The sequence below is a fragment of the Ursus maritimus genome, unplaced genomic scaffold (genome assembly GCF_017311325.1).
Source record: "Ursus maritimus isolate PB19 unplaced genomic scaffold, ASM1731132v1 scaffold_7, whole genome shotgun sequence".
Taxonomy (NCBI): domain Eukaryota; kingdom Metazoa; phylum Chordata; class Mammalia; order Carnivora; family Ursidae; genus Ursus; species Ursus maritimus.
In genome coordinates, this window is record NW_024426885.1 from 43,634,167 (window position 1) to 43,652,514 (window position 18,348).

The following is an 18,348-nucleotide window of genomic DNA, read 5'->3' on the forward strand; positions in this document are numbered from 1 at the left end:
GGGGCCGGTGCCTGGGCTACTCACCTACAGGGGTGTCCTCCGGGAGGCTGAACAGGGCCATGTTTCCGTTGGTGCTGCCCACCCCATTGTCAAAGAAGTGCGGGGCGAAATTGGCCTGGGCTAGGAAGAGAACAGGCAGGAGAACAGACACAGGGAAGGTCAGCTTCACACCAGCGTGGTCACACGTCTGCCCAGTCTGCCCAGGCTGGCAGTCCCCTCCCCAACCCCAGCACACCGACAGACTGGGCTGGGAGCTGCGGAGAGGGTCTCTCCACCACCACCTCCCGCAGGCTCAGGCTCGGGGGCAAGCACCATCTGGGGCACTTAGAATCCAGGCAGCGGCCAATCTCAACCCACCAATGGACAGACTGGGAACCCCGCGCCCAGAGCGTGGCAGTGCCCTGGCCAAGGTCACACAGGGACCTGGGACACCCTCCCCTGCCACAGCAGCCTTCAGGGCAGCCGCCAACGCTCCCACCCCGCTTCTGAAGAAGCTGAGGGCAGCGGGGGTCCTGGCCCCAAATCCGGGGTCTCCAGGGTAACTGCCGAACCCGGTAGGTGGAAGGATCGCCCCACCCCTCCCCGTGCCGTCCCCCCGCCCGAGGCCCACCGTGGAAGCGAACTGCCCAGAGCTCTCCCTGGGCGCCCACCCGGGCAGTGCCGGCTCCCGCGCCCCGTCCCGACCCCGCCCTCGGGGGCCCGCGGCCACTCACCCAGACAGAGGTGCAGCAGCCCCAGGGCCAGGGCGGCCGCGGGGCCGCGCCTCATGTCTCCGCGGGCGGAGAGCGTCGCTCACCGCAGCCGGGCCGGGCGCAGGAGCGCGGAGCATGCCCCGGGCTGCGCGGAGTGCAGAGACGACGGTGGGGGCGGCGGCGGGAGGGGCGCGGGGCGGGCGCGCCGGGTGGCGCGAGGGCGCTAAGCGGATGACACCGCTCGGATCCGCGCAGCTGGAGCGCTCCCGCCAGCCGCCAGAAGACACCAATTAGTGCGCGCGGAGGTGCGGGGCCTGGCTCCCAGCCGCGGGCGGGGCGGGGAGGGGTGGCGGCGAACTCGTCTCCTTACCACGCCCCCCTCGCCCTGGACTGGAGCGCAGGCGCCGAGGGGTCCCCAGCTTCGCAGCCCTCCGGGGCACTGGGGAGGGGGCCAGATGTCTTCCCCCCCGATGGCCCTGAGCAGAGCGCTGGAAAATTGGGGCTTCTGGGGGTCCCCAAGTTCTGGTGGGCCTGGGCTCCGCTGGAGGTTTCCCTTTTTACGAACTTCCACCGTGACTTTGAGGGAGTTTGGCACTCTCTGAGCCTGAGCGTTCCAGGCTGTAAGACAGCCTGAGACTAGAGGGGTCCCTCTAGACTAGAGGAGGAAAGGGCAGAAGGGGATGGATCGGCTGGGGGCGTGGGGCGGGGGCCGGGGTGGAGGGGAAGGTTCCAGGGAAGTGCCTCTGAAGGCTTGGGGGGGGGCAGTGAGATCAAAAGACAAAGAGGAGGGTTGTGGTAGGGAGAGGAGCAGATGGGGGGCCGTTATCAGGCCCACTTCACTGGGATCCCAACTCCTTTCTGTCCTGCCCCCCAGACCAAGCCAGCTGTCCCAGCGGGTGGGATCGCTAGCTTGTGTGATCACTAGTGGGGGTTCACATATATGGTGGGGAAGGGGGGGAGGTGTTCAAGTCATCACTAAGGTGGGAGGCTGAAGTTACCCAGTAGCAGGGTGGCCTCACTCCCTCTCCGGTGTCCAGTGGGTGCCAATGGAGAAGTAGAAGACCCATTCAAGCCTTGTAAGGAAGGATGAATGGATGAAGGCAGAATCAAGCTCGTGCCTGGGACAGGCTTGCCAACAAAGCCGGTCAGCAGAGGTGTGGACTGCCCCAGGAGGGGTGAGCTCCCTATCCCCGAAGGACAGTTAGTCAAAGCAAGGCGCTGCTGGGGGGGGGGGGGGGGGGGGGGGGGGGCGCTGGATGCTGAAAAGTAAGTGAAGCAGAAAAGCTTCCTGGTTGTTGGTAGATTTCCCCAGACTTCGCACTCATTCTCTTGCTCTGACACTGGTTTGGTTGGAGAAGCAGCCTGGTCCCTTCTACTCACAGGGGCACACTGCGGTCACTTTAGGCCCAAGCTTGGTCACTCCCCAGGATGACCTTGGAAGAGTGTATCCACAGATGGAGAGACCTCTTGGAGAGGCCTCCATGGCTGGGGTCTCAATATTTCTCTGTAGGGGCCTTCATCAGAACAGAACATCACCCGTCCCCCTGGGTCAGCCCTCCTTGATCTACTTAGCAAGAGGAATCGGGACAAGGAAATGAATCAGTAGTCCCAGAGCGTGGGGCAATTTTCAGGCCCAGTTAACCAGAACCTTTCTTCTTGAATCTCCATGGGTTTGGCCCTTTGGCTGGAAAATGCGCTTTATTATTTTTTTTTAATATTTATGTATGTATTTGAGAGACAGCATGCATGCATGAGCGAGCTGGGGACAGACAGAGGAAGGGGAGCAGACTTCCCCCTGAGTGTGGGGCTCCATCTCAGGACCCTGAGGTCAGGACCCTGAAATCATGGCCTGAGCCAAAACCAAGAGTCAGATGCTTAACCAACCTAGCCACCCCGGTGACTCTGGAAAATGCATTGTAAATTGCACGGACATTTGTGCATCTTTCTGTCACAAGATGTTGGGACAAGGCCAAGGCAAGCTTCCACAAGTCTCCATAGAGATGAGGAGACTGAGGCTTTCTGTAGATCACCCAGTGTGCTGGAGGCAGAGCAAGGGTGTCCTGGGGCAAACACCTCGCCAGTGTGCTGACTGTTCCCGTCTGCCTCCTTCCTCCTCACGTGGTTCTGGTGCCTTGACTTCTTTCTCCTCAGTTCACTCAGTCAACAGACCTGCACTGGAGAGGGATAGTGAATGAAGGAGTACCCCCACATGCCATGTGGGGGTGTGTGTGTGTGTGTGTGTGTGTGGTTACCCATATTATCTCGTGTAACAATGACGTCTTCTGATGCAATTGTCCCTACCTTAGAAAGGAAGGAGCAAAGCACAGAGAGGGCAAGTCCCTTGTCCAGCTTCACACGGCCATTGAGGGAATGAGCCTGGAGTCACGTCCAGTTTGGGCTAACTCCAAAAAAAGCTGAAACATTCAGCGGCAGAGGGAGATGACCGTGAAGCTACTGAAGCTTCAGCTCCTGGGAGCCTTGCTCACACGTCTCTTCCATAGTCTTAATTTTGTATTTGTAGTTTATATATATTTTTTTCCTTAAAGAGACCACCCCTCTTCAACTGTACCGGCTCAGCTCTGCTAGCATGACTAGCTGTCCTGGTTTGCCCGGGGCTGAGGGCGTTTCCAGGGATGTGGGACATTCAGTGATAACACTAGGAAGGTCTGGGGTAAACTGGGACAAGCTGATCCCTGTAGATCCATCCCTGTCCACAAAGCATTTGAGAACCTGGGAAAACAGCAGTTCTTCACGGAGGTTCTCACCACGGACCCTGGTCTTGACCTTTGGCGCAGAGAATGAGAGGCTCTGTGGAAGGCTCGGTGTATCATAGCTGGGAAGGGCTCACCTGCTGTGAGACACAGGGCTTGGCCCTCACCTGCAGACCCTGGGCAGCCTCAGACACACGTTGCCTTCTCCTCCACATGTCTATCACCCCTGCAGGGTGACGAGCTCCCTCTCTTCTAGGGCCTCCTAGCCGTGGCACCAGCAGTCAAACACTAAATCAGTCTAGCCTCTCGGTCAGGTGCTGACAGCATTTCCTCAGGTGGATTTACAACAGCTGGTCCGGCTGTCAGTAAATGGGAATTTGAGTGTCAGCTGCCAGCCTGGGCACGCGAGTGTGTTCTTCCTCTAGCTGCCTACATGCAACCCGGGCTCTCACAGCCTCTTTGCTCTTGTCCGATCTACCATCTACTCTGAAACGTGGCCTTCCCCTGTCCGCTTGCTCTGTCCAGGCCAGGTGTAGGGTGGCTACACTGGTTTCCTCTGACATGTAGATGGGACTCCTCCCCTATCTAAGGCGCTGCCTGTCCCCGTAACTGAGGTACTAGGCAGGAGCCTGGGGCTGCCACCTGTTCCCCAGGACCCATCTCGTCGGTACTAGTACCCAGTGGTTCTGACTCCTGGGTCGTGATGCTGGCTCTTGGTCACTGACACTCAACACAGGTAGGCAGAAGCTCCACCCTGATGTTGCCTGTCTTCACCTCACAGTGCTCACTCTCCTTTGCCATCCAGCCTGCCTCCTGGCTGAGTCTAGGTAGGGGACACAGCAAAGAACGTCTTCTCCTCCAGAAGGGTTTTTTTTCCCTGGCATCTTCTGCCCCCAAGGGGAATTGGTCCCTACGTGGGACTTGACAGGGTCTTTAAAAGACTTCAGTGCTGTAATCTGTCTGCCTTGGTATCTCCCACAGAGTGCTGTGAACCTTTTAGGGCAGAGACCATGTCATGCGTAAGTTTCTTCAGTATCTACACAGGGCTTGTCACATAGTAGGTCGTCAGTGAGTAGTTGTTGACCAGCTGGAGGAGTGACTGAATAAATGAATGCATGAAGAGGTCCCTGACGATGTCGTAAGTCTGGCTTCCTCGTCCTAGTCAGCAACTAATCCTCTGCATGCCTTTGACATGCTCCTTCCCAGTCCACCCTTCCTCAAGTTGGTAGACTGGAGTAGCCAAGGGGCATCCACGGACATGCCTGCTGAGCCAGGCAGGAGGCTAGTGTGTGAAGGCTGAGCTACAGGCAGCAGGGAGTGGTGGAGACTGCCGCACATGGATACGTGTTCATACCCACCGTGTCTCTAAACGCTAAGTTGAACAAGCAAAATGGCTACCTTTTGATGTGGAAAAGAACCTTTTTCTGTTCTGCTGTCTTGCAACCTGACCTCTCCCACCTCTGGTTCACACTTCGCAAATCCTGAGGGGCAGTGTGGTTTGACAGATTAAACAACAGATGAGCCAAAGATCTTTTCCAGAGACGGAGCTGTTGATGACAAGTCTGCTGGTTGCCTCTGGACCTGTCCACGTGGTACAAGGCTGCTGGTAAACTGGCAAGGTGCAGCCCCGGCCTCGGGCAGCAGATTTGAACCCTGAACACATTCTTACCCTAGAAGTTTTATGATGCTTCCAAGGCGGGGAAAAGGGCTGTGGAGTTGGTCAGGGGAGTCACATGTGGGGTCCTGTGTGAACATTAGCCAGCTGGGGCTTGGCCTCTCTCTGCAGCGCTCCAGAAGGTGGTCTACCCCACATGGTTTGCCCAGAAATCAGCTCGGAGCTGAGTCAGCAGAACAGGTGAACACACAGGGCTGTAAAGTGCATGTGGGTAGCCAGGGAGGAAATTGGTCCAGGAGGACGCAATCCGGAATGGCGGTGAGGAGGGGGAGAGACCTGGATCTGTCGAGTTTGCTGGAAGCAGATCTGTGACCATCATTTGGCTTCTGTTTCAGAGCCAGGCACTTCTCATCTTATTAGTCTCCCCAGCAGCCCTGTGTGACAGACAGTCAGCCTCGCTTTACAGGTGGGGAATCTGGGGCTCTAAGAGGTCACCTGACCTCCCCGATGTCAGCCAGTAGGCACCTGACCGAACCCTCATTTGAACCCACATCTGTGAAGCCTGGGCTCTCTCAACTACGCCACGTGCCCCACACACTCAGGGTGTTGCCATGGAGACTGTATACTTTTCCCTAGTGACTTTAGTGCAAGCTGCCACTCTGTCTAGGTTCTTCGGGGAGTCAGTAAGGGCAAAATATGAATTCAAGTTTTATAAATTCAAGTCACTTCTGGATGGAATCTTCATGGGATCCCCAGTAGCCTTGAATAACCTTATTCATCAGATGTTCCCTGTAGACTCAATCCACCCTTTGAGGGTAAAGTTCTTCCACCAAATTCAAAAGCTCATGTTGCAACTTCTGGAGGTGACATCCCACAGGTGAGAGAGTGGGAAGGAAAGGTTGTGGCCTTTGGCCAGCCTCCAGCTCTGCATGGGAATCTCTGCTTGGGAGTGGGTGTCAGGCTTTCCCTCACTTCCCAGAGGAAGGAGAGATGGGGCAGGGGTGGGGGTGGGAGCAGGCAGGAGCAGGGTCCTCGGCTCCCTTTTGCACCTCCCACCTTTGGCCTGGGCTGCACTGAGGGGCTGGTGTCCCCGGAAGGTCCCTGTGGGTCCCTGCCCATCCTACCCGAGGCTGGTCTCCTGTACGCCAGGGCCTGCATTCCTGCCCCAGAGACAGCCTCCTCCTTTTCCCAACGGGTGGCTGTGTCCTCCTTTTATTTGTGTGCATTAAGTGACTGGTCTTTCCTGCCCACAAAGAAGCTGAGGCTCCTGGGGCCCATGCTTTCCAGAACATAAGGCTAGACTTGGTTCAGTGGCCAGACACACAGCCTCTGGATTGGTCTTCCTGGCTGACTCTCAAACACACATGTTTAGTTAGGTGTGAGTGTTTTCTTTGCCTTTTCTGTCGGTGTGTTGCACGGTGGGGCGGGGCTGGTGGTGATGGAGAGGAGAGGAGAAGGACTGGGGTCAAGGACGTGGAATCGTCAGCTGTCCCACCGCTGGTGGCTGTGTGGTGCACCTTGCCGAGGGAGTTCCTGCTGAGAGTCTGACCCAGCCCAGGAATGTTCACCGTGGACCAGTCTCAAAGCCCACCCAGCTACCAAGTCTGTAAGGCCACTCCACTGCTGCTCAGAACCCCTCTAATTCCTCTCCTCCTTGCCCCTGGCCCTGCCTCAGTTCCAGCTCATTCCATCTCCTCCTAATGGCCTTTCCTATATGCCTTCCCTCCTGCTTGCAAATATGTCTGGCTCTTCATCATCCTCACGATAAACTCTCAGTATCTGATGACAGTCTGGGAGCCCCAGATGGACTCCTCTCCTTTCCCTTTGTGCCCTGGTCCTGCTGTCCAGTTGCTGTGAATTCTCCTCACTCAAGTCTTCTGCCTGGCCTTTACTGCTCCCCTTCTTCGCCCCCCCACACATGCACACGTTTACACATGCTTACACTTGCACACGCATATCCCTTCTCTAGCTGGAAATCCCCCCTATTTCAACTCAAGCGTCAGCTTATCTTTTCCCTCCCTCTCCTGTGCCCGGCCCTCTGTTTCTGCCCCGGAGCTCATGCCCCGGTGCTCACAGCCCGGTGCTTCTCAGCCCTCAAGGACCGCATTTGTTCATGTCTGAGCCTCAGAACCTAGCACTCTCTGGCCACTGGCTACCCCGGGAATGGGCGAGTGAGTGAGTGAGCCAGCCCGTGAATGCAGGCTCTGAATGAAGGGAAAGGTTTGGCACGACAAGGTAAGGGCTCTGGCTGGCCCTGGGACGGCTGTCCCCAGAGCCCCATGCCAGAGAACGTCTGCCCACCAGCCTTGCATCTGGTGGGCCTGGCACTCGCAGACACGGCTGTGCGGGTGGCGTGGAGAAGGGCTTCTCACCTTGCTGGGAGAATCAGATAAGAAGGAAGCTTTCCTGAGAGATAAGCCTCTTAGACCTGGGCCATCTGTTCCCTCTGAGCCATAGCCCCGAAGCCCTGGCTCCTTGTGGGCAGAAGCTCAGCCCCAGGGGGTGGGGGAGGTGGAGGGGTGGAGGAGTGGGTGGGGGGGCAGGGAAGGCAGGGACTTCCCGAACGGAGCCCCTCTGCGTGCCCTTCGTGGGCCCTTTCCATCCATTTGTGTGAGGGAGCCTCATGTCAGCCCTCCGAATGGGTCCTGGGCTCTACATTTTACAGAAAAGGGAACTGACTCACCCAGGTCACACAGAAAATCCTGGGCAGGACTAGGATTTGAGTCCTGGTGTGTCGGACCAAGACCTTTGCTATTGTTAGGAGTCCCCACTCTACCTTCTCATAGTTAGATTTTGCTGTGATGAAGGGGTGGCCTCTAGCAGAAAGCTGTGGCTCAGGCCCCATCGCCGACTTTCTCAAACAAGGATATGCCATGCATTTTGTGTGTTTATTGATTATTTGTGTGCTTGAGGGTTCTTCCCGGCAGACTCACATCAGGAAGTTAGGAAGCGGTTCCTTCAGGGGCCATCAGATGTGGGACGGTTAGAGGCTACGTGTATCTCAGGACGGCTGTGCCTCAGCAGACTTGGTCGCTGCTCTTGGGGGCCTGTTACCCTCCACCCTAGCCGGCTTAGAAGGGTCTGGATCTGTAGCTGACACAAGTCAGAGTGGCATCTTGACTGTCAGCACTGTAGGGGCCCCGTGGGGACTGAGACCAAGTGGGCGGAGCCTGAATAACTCTGAAAGTTGGTGGCATAATTGGGACTGGCATCTGAAATTCTGGAACTTTCTTAGGGCCCTTTCTGCCCAAGGTGAAGCCCTCCAACCTCCCAGTTCACTGTCATGAGGGTTGAAAAGGGTAGTGAAACCAACTGATGCCAGTGACTGAAGGGTCTTCCTTGAAGGGTTTTTTTCTCTCCCGACTTTACATCTCTGAAGCCAACATGAACCCAGAGAAGCTAACTTACTCGTTCAAGGCCACACAGCAAGACAGGCATTCCAGATTTTTGACCTTTGTATTTATGTTGTGGTTTTCAGAAAATTCTAGTTCAGGCTTTTCTAAAAGGCAATGTGAGCACAGTCCAACGTGGCAGGAAGAAATGTTGTGTCTTTAAGAGAAGAGGCTCATGTTCATGGGTAGAAGCTTCCATGGGCCGAAGCTCTTGACATCTTTGCCATCAGCCCCAGCTTCGAGAGGAGCATCCTGGGAGAACCTGAGACTTCCGGGTGCCTCGAGCACTGGGCATGAGGGTCTTAGCTGTGTGCAGTCTTGTCTGGGGAACATTACACTTGCGGGAGAGCCCCAGGTACCACCCAAATGCGGGACTCTGGCTTGAACTTACACGGTCTGCAGAGCCTCACAGGGCGCCCTGGGAAGGAGTGACGGTGCAGGCAAGACAAGAGCCAGAGAGGCAGGCAGAGTGGGGGTGGAGAAAGGAGAGAACACAATTAAGGTTCATTTCTAGGCACAAAGAGTTTTTAAAAATCAAGGCGAGAAGCTTATCTTCTTCCTGGAGGCCCAGAAGGAACCCTTCATGGCAAACGTGACCGGCTCAGTTTATTTTAGTCCCATCAGGGAGAAATCTGATTTACCAGCAGAAAATGGTGAGAAGGTGGCTTATGGGCTAAACTGGCTCTGTCAAGAGCACAGTCCACTAGGGGCGCCTGGGTGGCTCTGTCTGTTAGTTGTCTGCCTTGGGCTCAGGTCATGATCCCAGGGTCCTTGGATCGAGTCCCGCATCAGCGGGGCGCCTGCTGCTCCCCCTGCTTGTTCTCTCATGTGCGTGCTCTCTCTCTCTGACAAATGAACGGATAAAATTAAAAAAAAAAAAAAAAGAGCACAGTCTACTAAAGTTGAGGGTCTGGAAGGCCTGTTTCTGATGGCCATGGTAGGAGGGTCCTCGCACATGTACTCGCAGGCCCTCGGACCCCTTGGGCTATCTCCTCCCAGAGAGCATGCTGCAGACAATGTGTGTCTCAAAGCCATGTTTGCATCTTGACAGACCAGTCCCACTTATGGGAGGAATAATCCACAAGAAAAATCTGCATGCATCAGACTGTTCTTTATAGTTTGGTTTTGAATACCAGAAAAAAATTTCTGGAAACAAGTTGAATGTTCTATGGTGGAGAAATAGTAATGGCATCTTATGATGGAAAACGGTTAGTGGTGATAAAACCCTGCGATTATGAAGACTAGGTAGCAACAGGAAGAAAAATGCTCATGGTGTAATGTTAATTTTAATGTGAAAAAAATGAGATACAATAAAAATAAAACATGGTTGCACAAAAAAAAAAAAAAACCACAAAAGAAACACGAATGAGAAGAATTACTAAATTACTGTGATGAGATTATTCTTTTTTTCTCCTTGTTTCCAGATTATTATTACCTGCAAGGTGGTGTGAGAGTTGAGAACATAGAATCTGGAACCGAAGTGCTTGGATTTAAAGCCCAGCTCTACCACTTATACTTACTAGCTGGATGACCTTCCACCAGTGACTTAACCTCTCTGTGCTTTGGCTCTTCATCTGTAAAAATCGGGACGGTAATAGTATCTAACTCTTCAGATTATTGTGAGTTAGCAGATGGAAGTGCTATACAATAATTGCTGTATGACCACCTGTTATAAAAAATAAATTCAATTATCATAATTTATTCATGGCCTCATATCTTAATCATGAATCAGTGCTAGTATTGGTATGGTTTTCTTTGTATTTTTTCTTCCTATTTGAAAGTGCTTTCATCTTCCAATGTGATTGTCACAGTAATATACAGTGTAAGGTACCCTTTTCTATTAATATCGTGTTGCGAGCATTTTTTGTCAGTGTGCCTGATGAAGGACCATGATTTCCTGAATGCTGCTTCCACCCGCTGTCTGCCCCCCTCAGATCCCTAAGACTCACTTCTCTGGCTCCTACAATAAATACGGTGGTTGACTTATTGCAAACACAGTTGCAATTCTCCACCCTGTTTTTGCAATGTGACTTAGTAGCTTTTCCCAGCAAGATATGGGGTCTCTTTCTCTGCTCCTTCAATTTAGGCTGCCCTGGTGACTTGCTTCGGCCGGCTGAATGCAGCAGGGATAAAGGTGGGCCAGTTCTGAGGCCTCAAGAGGCCTTGGGTGCCCTCACTCACATAGGTGGAACCCTGCAGCTTCTGTGAACAAGTTTGGGCTGCTGGAGGATGAGAGACCATGTGGAAAAGGGTCCAGGTGCCCGACTGAGACCATCCCAGACTTGCAGACCACTGACCCCCAAACATGTGAGACAGCCCAGCCAAGATCCGCAGAATGGTATATCCGACCCGTGGAAGAATAAATGAGCCCAGCTAATAGTTGAAGAACTGCTCAGCTGACCTGTAGATTCATGGAAAATAAGAAATACATGTTGCTTTGGGCCACTGAAGTTGGGAGTAGTTTTGTTTTGTTTTGTTTTTTTAAGATTTTATTTATTCGAGAGAGAGAGCATGAGAGGGGGTGGGGGAAGAGGGAGAGGGAGAGGGAGACGCAGGCTCCCCACTGAGCAGGGAGCCCGGACGCAGGGTTCCATCCCAAGACCTTGAGATCATGACCTGAGCCGAAGGCAGACGCTTAACCCACTGAGCCACCCAGGAGCCCCGGGAGTGTTTTGTTTTTCAGTTATGTCTAATGAATATAATCCCAACGAGCCAGGCTACTGATAGGAGAGCCTCTGGCTGATTGGCCCACTGGACAAGATGGGTGGGGCACCCTCTTTACCTCCTCTCTTCCAGGGTCCATGGTACTGGCTCTATGTCCACCCAGGTGTCACCCAAATTCACCAAAACCCTCAAGTCATCACACTGGTGGTCCTCAGTGGGTAATCTTTGTCTCTGCAGTTTGGGCCCCTTCCCAAAGTCAAGGACAACCCCATGGTACGGGAGGAATCTCCCTGTCTCCTGCGTGGGTCAAGTAATTCAAAACAGGGAGGGTGGCATGGAGCTCTGGATCCCAGGCAGTCTGTGGGAGGGGCAGGTCTTCCACAAAGACCTCCCCAGCCTTCCCCCAGAGCTTCCTCACCAACAACCTCAGGACACCTGGATGGAAGGTGACCTGACAGAGGCCCCAGCTGGGGCCTAAACAGCTGTCATTCTGTCCCCTGCCTCACCCTGAGGCCTTCAAGCACTAACAGAGTTCACGAATTGAACACTCCATTAAAAAAAAAAAAATGCTGCTATGACATGCTGTTATACAGATTGATAGACACTTTTCGAATACTTTGGAAAAGCTTTTTTTTTTTTTTTAGCAAACTGGTAAATGGGGGTAAACATAGCAATTGGTCATTCATTCAGCCCATTCATTTTGGGTGTTGGTTTTGTGGAACTGACCCAGCGTCCTGTGCCTGCCACTTTCTGTCATGCCCACGGGCCAGACACCACACTTGCATTCGAAGCAAGGCTCTGGAGAGACATGGAGATGAAAGAGTCCTCACACTGGCGTATGTGTGTTGTAGCTGGTGGTGTCAGCTCGGGGACATCCTCTAGGCACACTCTGTTATTTTCTCTTTGGACAGACGGGTGTACAGACACTCTCATATGTCAGGGAACCGGAGTACAGAGGCCGAATTCCCCGAGCTTCGCGCCCCCAGCCCCTCTGCTGTTGATTACCCAGCATTGAGTAAGGCCCCGGGGTCAGGCCGGGAACATGGCGGGTGGAACCACTGAGCCTGGGCTTAGGCTTTGGTTTTTAGTGTGGAAATGGCTGACCTCCTGCTTCAGGTGCCCTGGCAGGGCTCCGACTCCCTCCACAGCAGCCGCAGGGTGTGTTTACGGGGTACTCGGTGCCAGGCTAACACCAAGCTTTCTAGTCACGACCTCAATGACTCCTTACCAGAGCCTGGCAAGTTGATTCTATGCTCATCCCCTTTCACAGGTGAGGGGACTGAGGCTTTGCAGAACCGGGTGACCTGCTCGAGAGCACACAGCTAGCAGGTGGTGGACCTGGATTCCACCCCAGATGGTGCCCTGCTTTGGGGAAAGCTGGAGGCTTGGGCATGCACATGTCTCCACGAGAGCCACAGGGAACCTGCTCTCTGTGGAAGAGGCAGTTTGCTGCGGTGGAGAGAGATGGGCAGAGCCGGGCTCCTGGCCCTGCCTCAGATGCTTTCTGAGCCTCAGTTTCCCAATCTGTAAAATGGTGCCAGTGCTTCCCTGGGGTGGTTCCAAGGATTTAAACGAGATTATATAGTAAGGACCCAATAAAAAGGTTTGTTTTGCTCTTTTTGTTTGAAGTTGTTTGCAAGTTTCTGCAATTGGATTAAAAATATATATATTTATATATATAAAATAATTATATATATTATTAAAAATATATATATATATATGCTAAAGGAAATCCAGAGTCAACATGAAGTCACACACCTAGATTATTCTAAAGTGTTGAGTGACTAATAAAACAGCTGCCCTTGTACTGTGCATAAGGAGTTAACCCGGCTGTTTTTCCTAGGAACTCTGTGTGTGTGTGTGTGTGTGTGTGTGTATACATGCACGCACACGCGTGCATGTCTGTGCACATCTTTAACTTCTTTTTACTGCCTGTGAGTGAGTCCATTCTGGGGAGGGGTTTGGGGATGAACTCACTCAGCAGGGAGGGACTCAACTTCTCTCTTCCCTAGGGCTTTGCCTTATTTATTTCATGGAAACACTCCTCTTCCTCCACCGGGCTGGGGCCTCAGTGGGGAGCAGAGCTGCAGTCAGACAGTCAGTGACTTACTCTCACCTCTCCTGGGTGGGTGCTTCACAGCTGGGTCCAGTGTGTGAGAACTGGTTATTTTTATCCTGCCCCAGCTGGATGTGATGCCAGTTTGGAAGGAGGAGTTGTCAGCTTCTCCAAAGAAGTGGCCGGAGGCTAAGCTATGCTGTCTCCCTCCCACCCTCTCCTTCACACCCAAGCTCCCTGGCACAAGACTCTCAGGAGCTGACTGGGGGGCGGGTTGGAGGCTCTGACTGCGGTCATGGGCTCCCTGGGCCATGGCCCCCGAGGAGCCAGCACAGCTGGGGCCTTCTCAGACCCCTGGGAGGGGCCTTAGGCCGCACAGAGTAGGGGGCAGGAGCCCCGGATTAGTGTCAGGCCTGCTGGCTCAGGGCTCTGCTGCTTTCCCATGGGGGGCTCTGCCTGCCCCAGGCCGTGGGGCCCTCCTACCAAAGGCCAGCAGAAGTCTAGTGGTGCTAACTTCACACGGGGGCCAGGCAACTCCGATGCACCAGCAGCCCCCAGCCTAGGCCAGTGCTGGGAACTGGGGGCCTGCAGCCCCCCTTAAGCCTGTCTCCCTCAGCATCCAGTGCCCCCCCAGGGCTTGTGGGAGAGGGCAGTCTTGTTCCTCCAGGCCTCACCCTGGCATGGAGCCCAGCTCTGCACCTCCAGCCTGCCTCCTGGGACTCTCTGAACCTGTGAGTCCCACCCTCCTCCTGGTCACCCTTTCCTTACATGCCAGCTCATGAGGCCAGCCCTGCCTTGGATAGTAGCTTCCTTGAATACCTCCCAATGACTCACCAGCCTCTCTGTCTTCCATGGCCCCCTCTTGCCCATCTCAGGCCCCCATGCCTGCTGCTTCCCCCGCCCCAAACCTCCTCTCCACATTCCTCCTTCCAGCTCCTTGCCTTTCCTCAGGTCTCAAATGTGGCCTCCTCTGATGCCTCCCACCCAGGGTAGGGTGTGTTCCTGGTACCATTTTCAAATTGCATTCTGTTCTTTCTTTTAACAGAAGGTATTTGGTTCAAAATGATTACTTGTTTGACTTTTTTTTGGGGAGGGGGGTCAGTTCCCCCCATTAGACCTGAAGTTCCATGAGGCCAAGATCACATCTGCTGTGGCCTCTCTGTGCCAGGCACGGCTGGGGGCTGATCCATATATACCGCCTGTCCCACGGCCTCCCCAGAACCTCTTCTTACCATCCGGACAGGGTGCAGTGCTTACCTTTCTGGGTCGTCAGGGCAGGGCTGGGAACTCGGGAACAGCAGAGCCTGCGTTTTGAGGGCTTGATAAGATGACTAGAATTTTTTCTCCCTGAGGGTGAACACAGAGGGGCAGAGATCCTTCCTTAGCATGCTTGGGGACACCACGGGGTTAGATCTGTGGAGGAATGACTTGAATGAGCCTCCACTCCCAAGTGCTGGGGTCAGGAGTATTTATTCAAGGAAACTCAGGATGGGTCAGGCTATGGAAGGGCTGGAGGGGAAAGAGTGGGCCTGGAAGCGATTTTATTTTTTTCAGAAATAACAAAGTCAGTGCGGGCAGATACTGTCTTCCTCACATTCCTGTCCAGAAAACGGCACCATCACTCAAAGTGTCATGCTCATTGACCTAGTATTCTCCCTTTGGCAATCTAGAAGTGTTTTATATACACATAGGCTTTTTGCCACATGCTTAAAATAGTGCAACATTGTGAACGATTTAAATGTCTCAGCGTGAAATTCATCATAGCACATTCACTTGATGGCAAGTTATACCCCAAAATATTAGTTAAATAACACACGTTGGAGCCTGTGCCAGAGGCTTCTAAATGGATTGGAAACTTCATGGGGAAAGGTATTGATCTTCAGTGAGCTGTCATTAAGGTAACGGTGGCAACCTCTCCCATGCCCCCAAATTAGAGGCCTGATAGATTGCACTGCTTTGGACTGTGTTGATGAGGAACTCTAATCCCTGTTTTCCATATTACATATGCAGCAACGTTCATGGCAGAAACTTTAGAAAACAAATGCTTCCTATAATCCTACTGCTCAGAGATGATTGCTATTGGCATTTTGGTGTAAATGCTTCCAGAATAATTTCAGCCATAAGTATTTTTGGTGATTATAATAATACAGTGATAAACAAAGGGGTACAACGTGGAACATATAGAGATATATTAATTTTATAAAATGCTCGCCCCGATATTAAAAAGAAATAAAATGTTGAACATGGTTATTCTTGAGTCATGAAGGTATGGGTGTTTTTCGCCCCATCTATATGTCTACATCCCCAACTCCAATAAATGTTAAACCACCATAATGGCTAAAAAAAAAAAAAATAATAATAATAATAATAATAAGATAGGCAATGCCTAGATGGGTAGGCAAGAGAAAAAGCTCAAAATAGCTACTTGAAACAATAAAGGCAGGAGAGCTAAATATTCATATCCATGGGGGCGCAAGGAACATCTCCCCCACTTGCAAACACACACAAGCGTGTCTCCCCGCCCAGCACACACACATGCTCATCCGGTCTGCTGGGTCTGCTGCACGTGGTTGCCGTGCGCGAGATCTGAGGAAGTTCAGACTCATCCACTACTTCATTCATTAATTCAGTCACTCAACGCAAAGTTGCTGTCCTGCAAGCACGACACACGTACCCCAGAGTGCCTTCAGCATTTCTAGCTCGGTAGGATTCAGGTGCAAGAATCAACCTTGCACAGAGGCTGTGTGCTTCCACGGTCCTCACATCACTTTCTACATAGCTTGTGTGTGTCTTTGGGGAATCTGGGGCTGTGGATGTAGATTGGGGGGGTGCTGCCACTCTGGATAGAGGTGCTAGATTTAGGAGTCACAGCCTGTCTTCCCGGGCCCGGGACTGCCTTCTGGGGGGGCCTGTCCTCGGACATTTCCTAGTTCCAACCTTCCCAGGCCCTGCATTCTGCTCAGGAGCCACACCCCGGGAGATGGCCCTACCTTCCACAGAGAAGACGGAGAAGCAGAGGAGCAAGATGCAGAGAAGGCTGGAGATGACTAGAAGCCTCATGGTGGGGTGGCTGGAATCGCACGTCCTGGGGAGACAGCTGTGCCGCGAAGGTCCTCCTGGAGCCACCTCAGACGTTTATAGGGTGATACAGGAAGGTGTTTCCCGATGGGCAGGGCACCAGCAGCCTTGGAATTCTCAAAAAGGGTAGAGTCAGCCGCTCCCAGGAGGAAAAAACCAGCTTTTCGAGAAGGTTAGAGTATTTAGTGAACTGTAACACACACAGCTATAAATGCCCGGCCCTGGGATCTCTCAGCACTGGCCTCAGTGGTCAGAGTAGGAAACTCCCACCAGGGAAGGGCCACTTCCCGGTGTTGAACGTTAACTTTTAGTGTCAGTAATAATTCCATCAAACACAGATCTTCCTGCTCATTCCTAAGATGTGGCAGGGAGGGCCATAAAACCCTTTGCAAAGCCTCAGGGAAGAGTCTCAAGCCGTCTGTGAAACGTAGGGAGCAGAGAGCCTGGAATCAGATGACCTGGGTTCGAGTTCTTGCTTTGTCATCTAACAGCAGTGTGACCTCAAGCTTGCCATTAAATGCCTCTGAGTCTGCTACCCGTCTGTGAGATGGACACAAGCCCGAATGACGGCGCATGTGTGAGGGGCCGTGTGTGACACGTGGACACTGACAGAGCTGTTAAGGAGGTGGGCGCAGCTGGACCCAGACAGATGTTTAGGATGACATGAGAAGGCGCTTCAGGTACAGCGGCAGCCTGAGCAAATGTGCGGAGGAAGAAAACGTCTTACACCAGTGAGCATAGGGAAGAGTCCGCCATCGTCACTTATTCACTGGACATACGCTGGGCTAGGCCATGCACTAGACCCCAGGGACACGGAAGGCACTGTGCCTGGCCTCGGAGCTTCTGTTGGTGGAGGCAGCTGTGCAAATACACAGAATTTGTGCTTGCCCTTGTGGCATCATGTCCATCTGTCCTTTGCCCTAATGAGCTAACCAACCCGCTTCCAAGTGCACACGGGAAGATGCCGGTATCTGGTTCCACTCCCCGGGATCCTGCTGCTTCCCGGCAGCCAATGCAGACGTTCCCTGCTGCCCGAGACTGGCCAACGGGGCGCTTCACTGGCCCTCCTCTCTGGCTAGAGATTAGAGACACAATTTAAAACACATGCTTGGATAGCTTGGTGAGCAAATCAATAGTTGGGGATGTTTTTTGAAAGTCAGCGTATATGCATTTTCGAAAACTTTAAAAGCAATCCACACAAAGAAACTGGTTGGGTCACTGGGCTTAAGGACCATATGTCATATCATGTGAGTCACCTGCCCAGCCCCTGCCTGATTCCCTTTTCAAGCTGTGTTCTGAATCCTGATGGCTGGGCTGAGCAGGCAGTGGCCACAGCGGAGGGTGTGGTCGGGAAGGCCCTGGGGGGCCCACCAGGGACAGCTCCGGAGCTGGTGCCTAGGAGAGACTTCCGAGCAGCCACTGTTGCAAAGAGGGCTGGGAAGAGGGTGGGCCTGGTCCTGAGGCTGCATTTGCCAGCCGGCACCCTGTTCTTACTTAGATTGCACATTACAGGTCCCTAAATTCCACAGAGTTTTCCAAAGATGTTTCTTGAAATTAGAATTGCATGCATGGTCCACATGAAGGACTATTACCACTATTTTATTTACTCATTTATTTTTATGTGAGGTCATTTGGGGAGCCACCACCAGGTTCTCCACGCAACAGCATACCTTTGGCTGCCACCCAACTGTGATCTGTTGTTGTAACAGGTACCTTTTGCTTTTTGCTTTTGGCAAACTATCATCAGAGGAGAAAAGAGCAACCTCCTGCCAAAGGGGGCAGGGATTAGGCCAAATCTTAAAGCTGAATGCCAATTGCTTAGCAACAGTGCAGAAATGAGACTCTCAGGCTAGTAAAGAGGGAGATGTGTCTGGATCCACTGGACTTGGGTAATTTTCCCAGGCCCCTCAGCCCCGCCGCGTGGAGCCAGAAACAGATGTTAAGCTCTCAGCACAGCTTTTATGTCACCACAGATCACAGTTAAGGGCCAGAAGAGCCAGCTATCTCCAGGGCTCCGTTCCTTATCCACTCACACATACAAGTCACAGATTTGCAGGTGTCCTGGGACCAATCTGTTTAAACGGGAAGAATAGACTCCGATGTCAGAATTCCACCCTGCTTTGTAGGTGCTCAGGAAAAC

General features: G+C 53.0%; 1 protein-coding gene across 1 annotated transcript; it reads right to left on the reverse strand.

Moving 5' to 3' along the window:
• Positions 1–7,870: 7,870 nt before the first annotated feature.
• Positions 7,871–17,409, reverse strand: CUNH10orf99 (chromosome unknown C10orf99 homolog). Its single transcript, XM_008696118.2, has 3 exons — positions 16,121–17,409; positions 14,388–14,477; positions 7,871–8,828 (listed from the first exon to the last, which is right to left on the reverse strand). Exons 1-3 carry the CDS (start codon positions 16,188–16,190, stop codon positions 8,743–8,745), a joined length of 246 nt encoding a protein of 81 aa, XP_008694340.1. The 5' UTR covers positions 16,191–17,409; the 3' UTR covers positions 7,871–8,742.
• Positions 17,410–18,348: the final 939 nt, after the last annotated feature.

Coding starts and splice junctions, on each gene's coding strand:
- CUNH10orf99 (XM_008696118.2), bottom strand. CDS start 16,190: ATGAGGCTTCTAGTCATCTCCAGCCTTCTCTGCATCTTGCTCCTCTGC. Junction 14,478..16,120: donor CTCCGTCTTCTCTGTGGAAG/GTAGGGCCATCT, acceptor GTTCACCCTCAG/GGAGAAAAAATTCTAGTCAT. Junction 8,829..14,387: donor TGCCCTGACGACCCAGAAAG/GTAAGCACTGCA, acceptor ACTCCTTCCCAG/GGCGCCCTGTGAGGCTCTGC.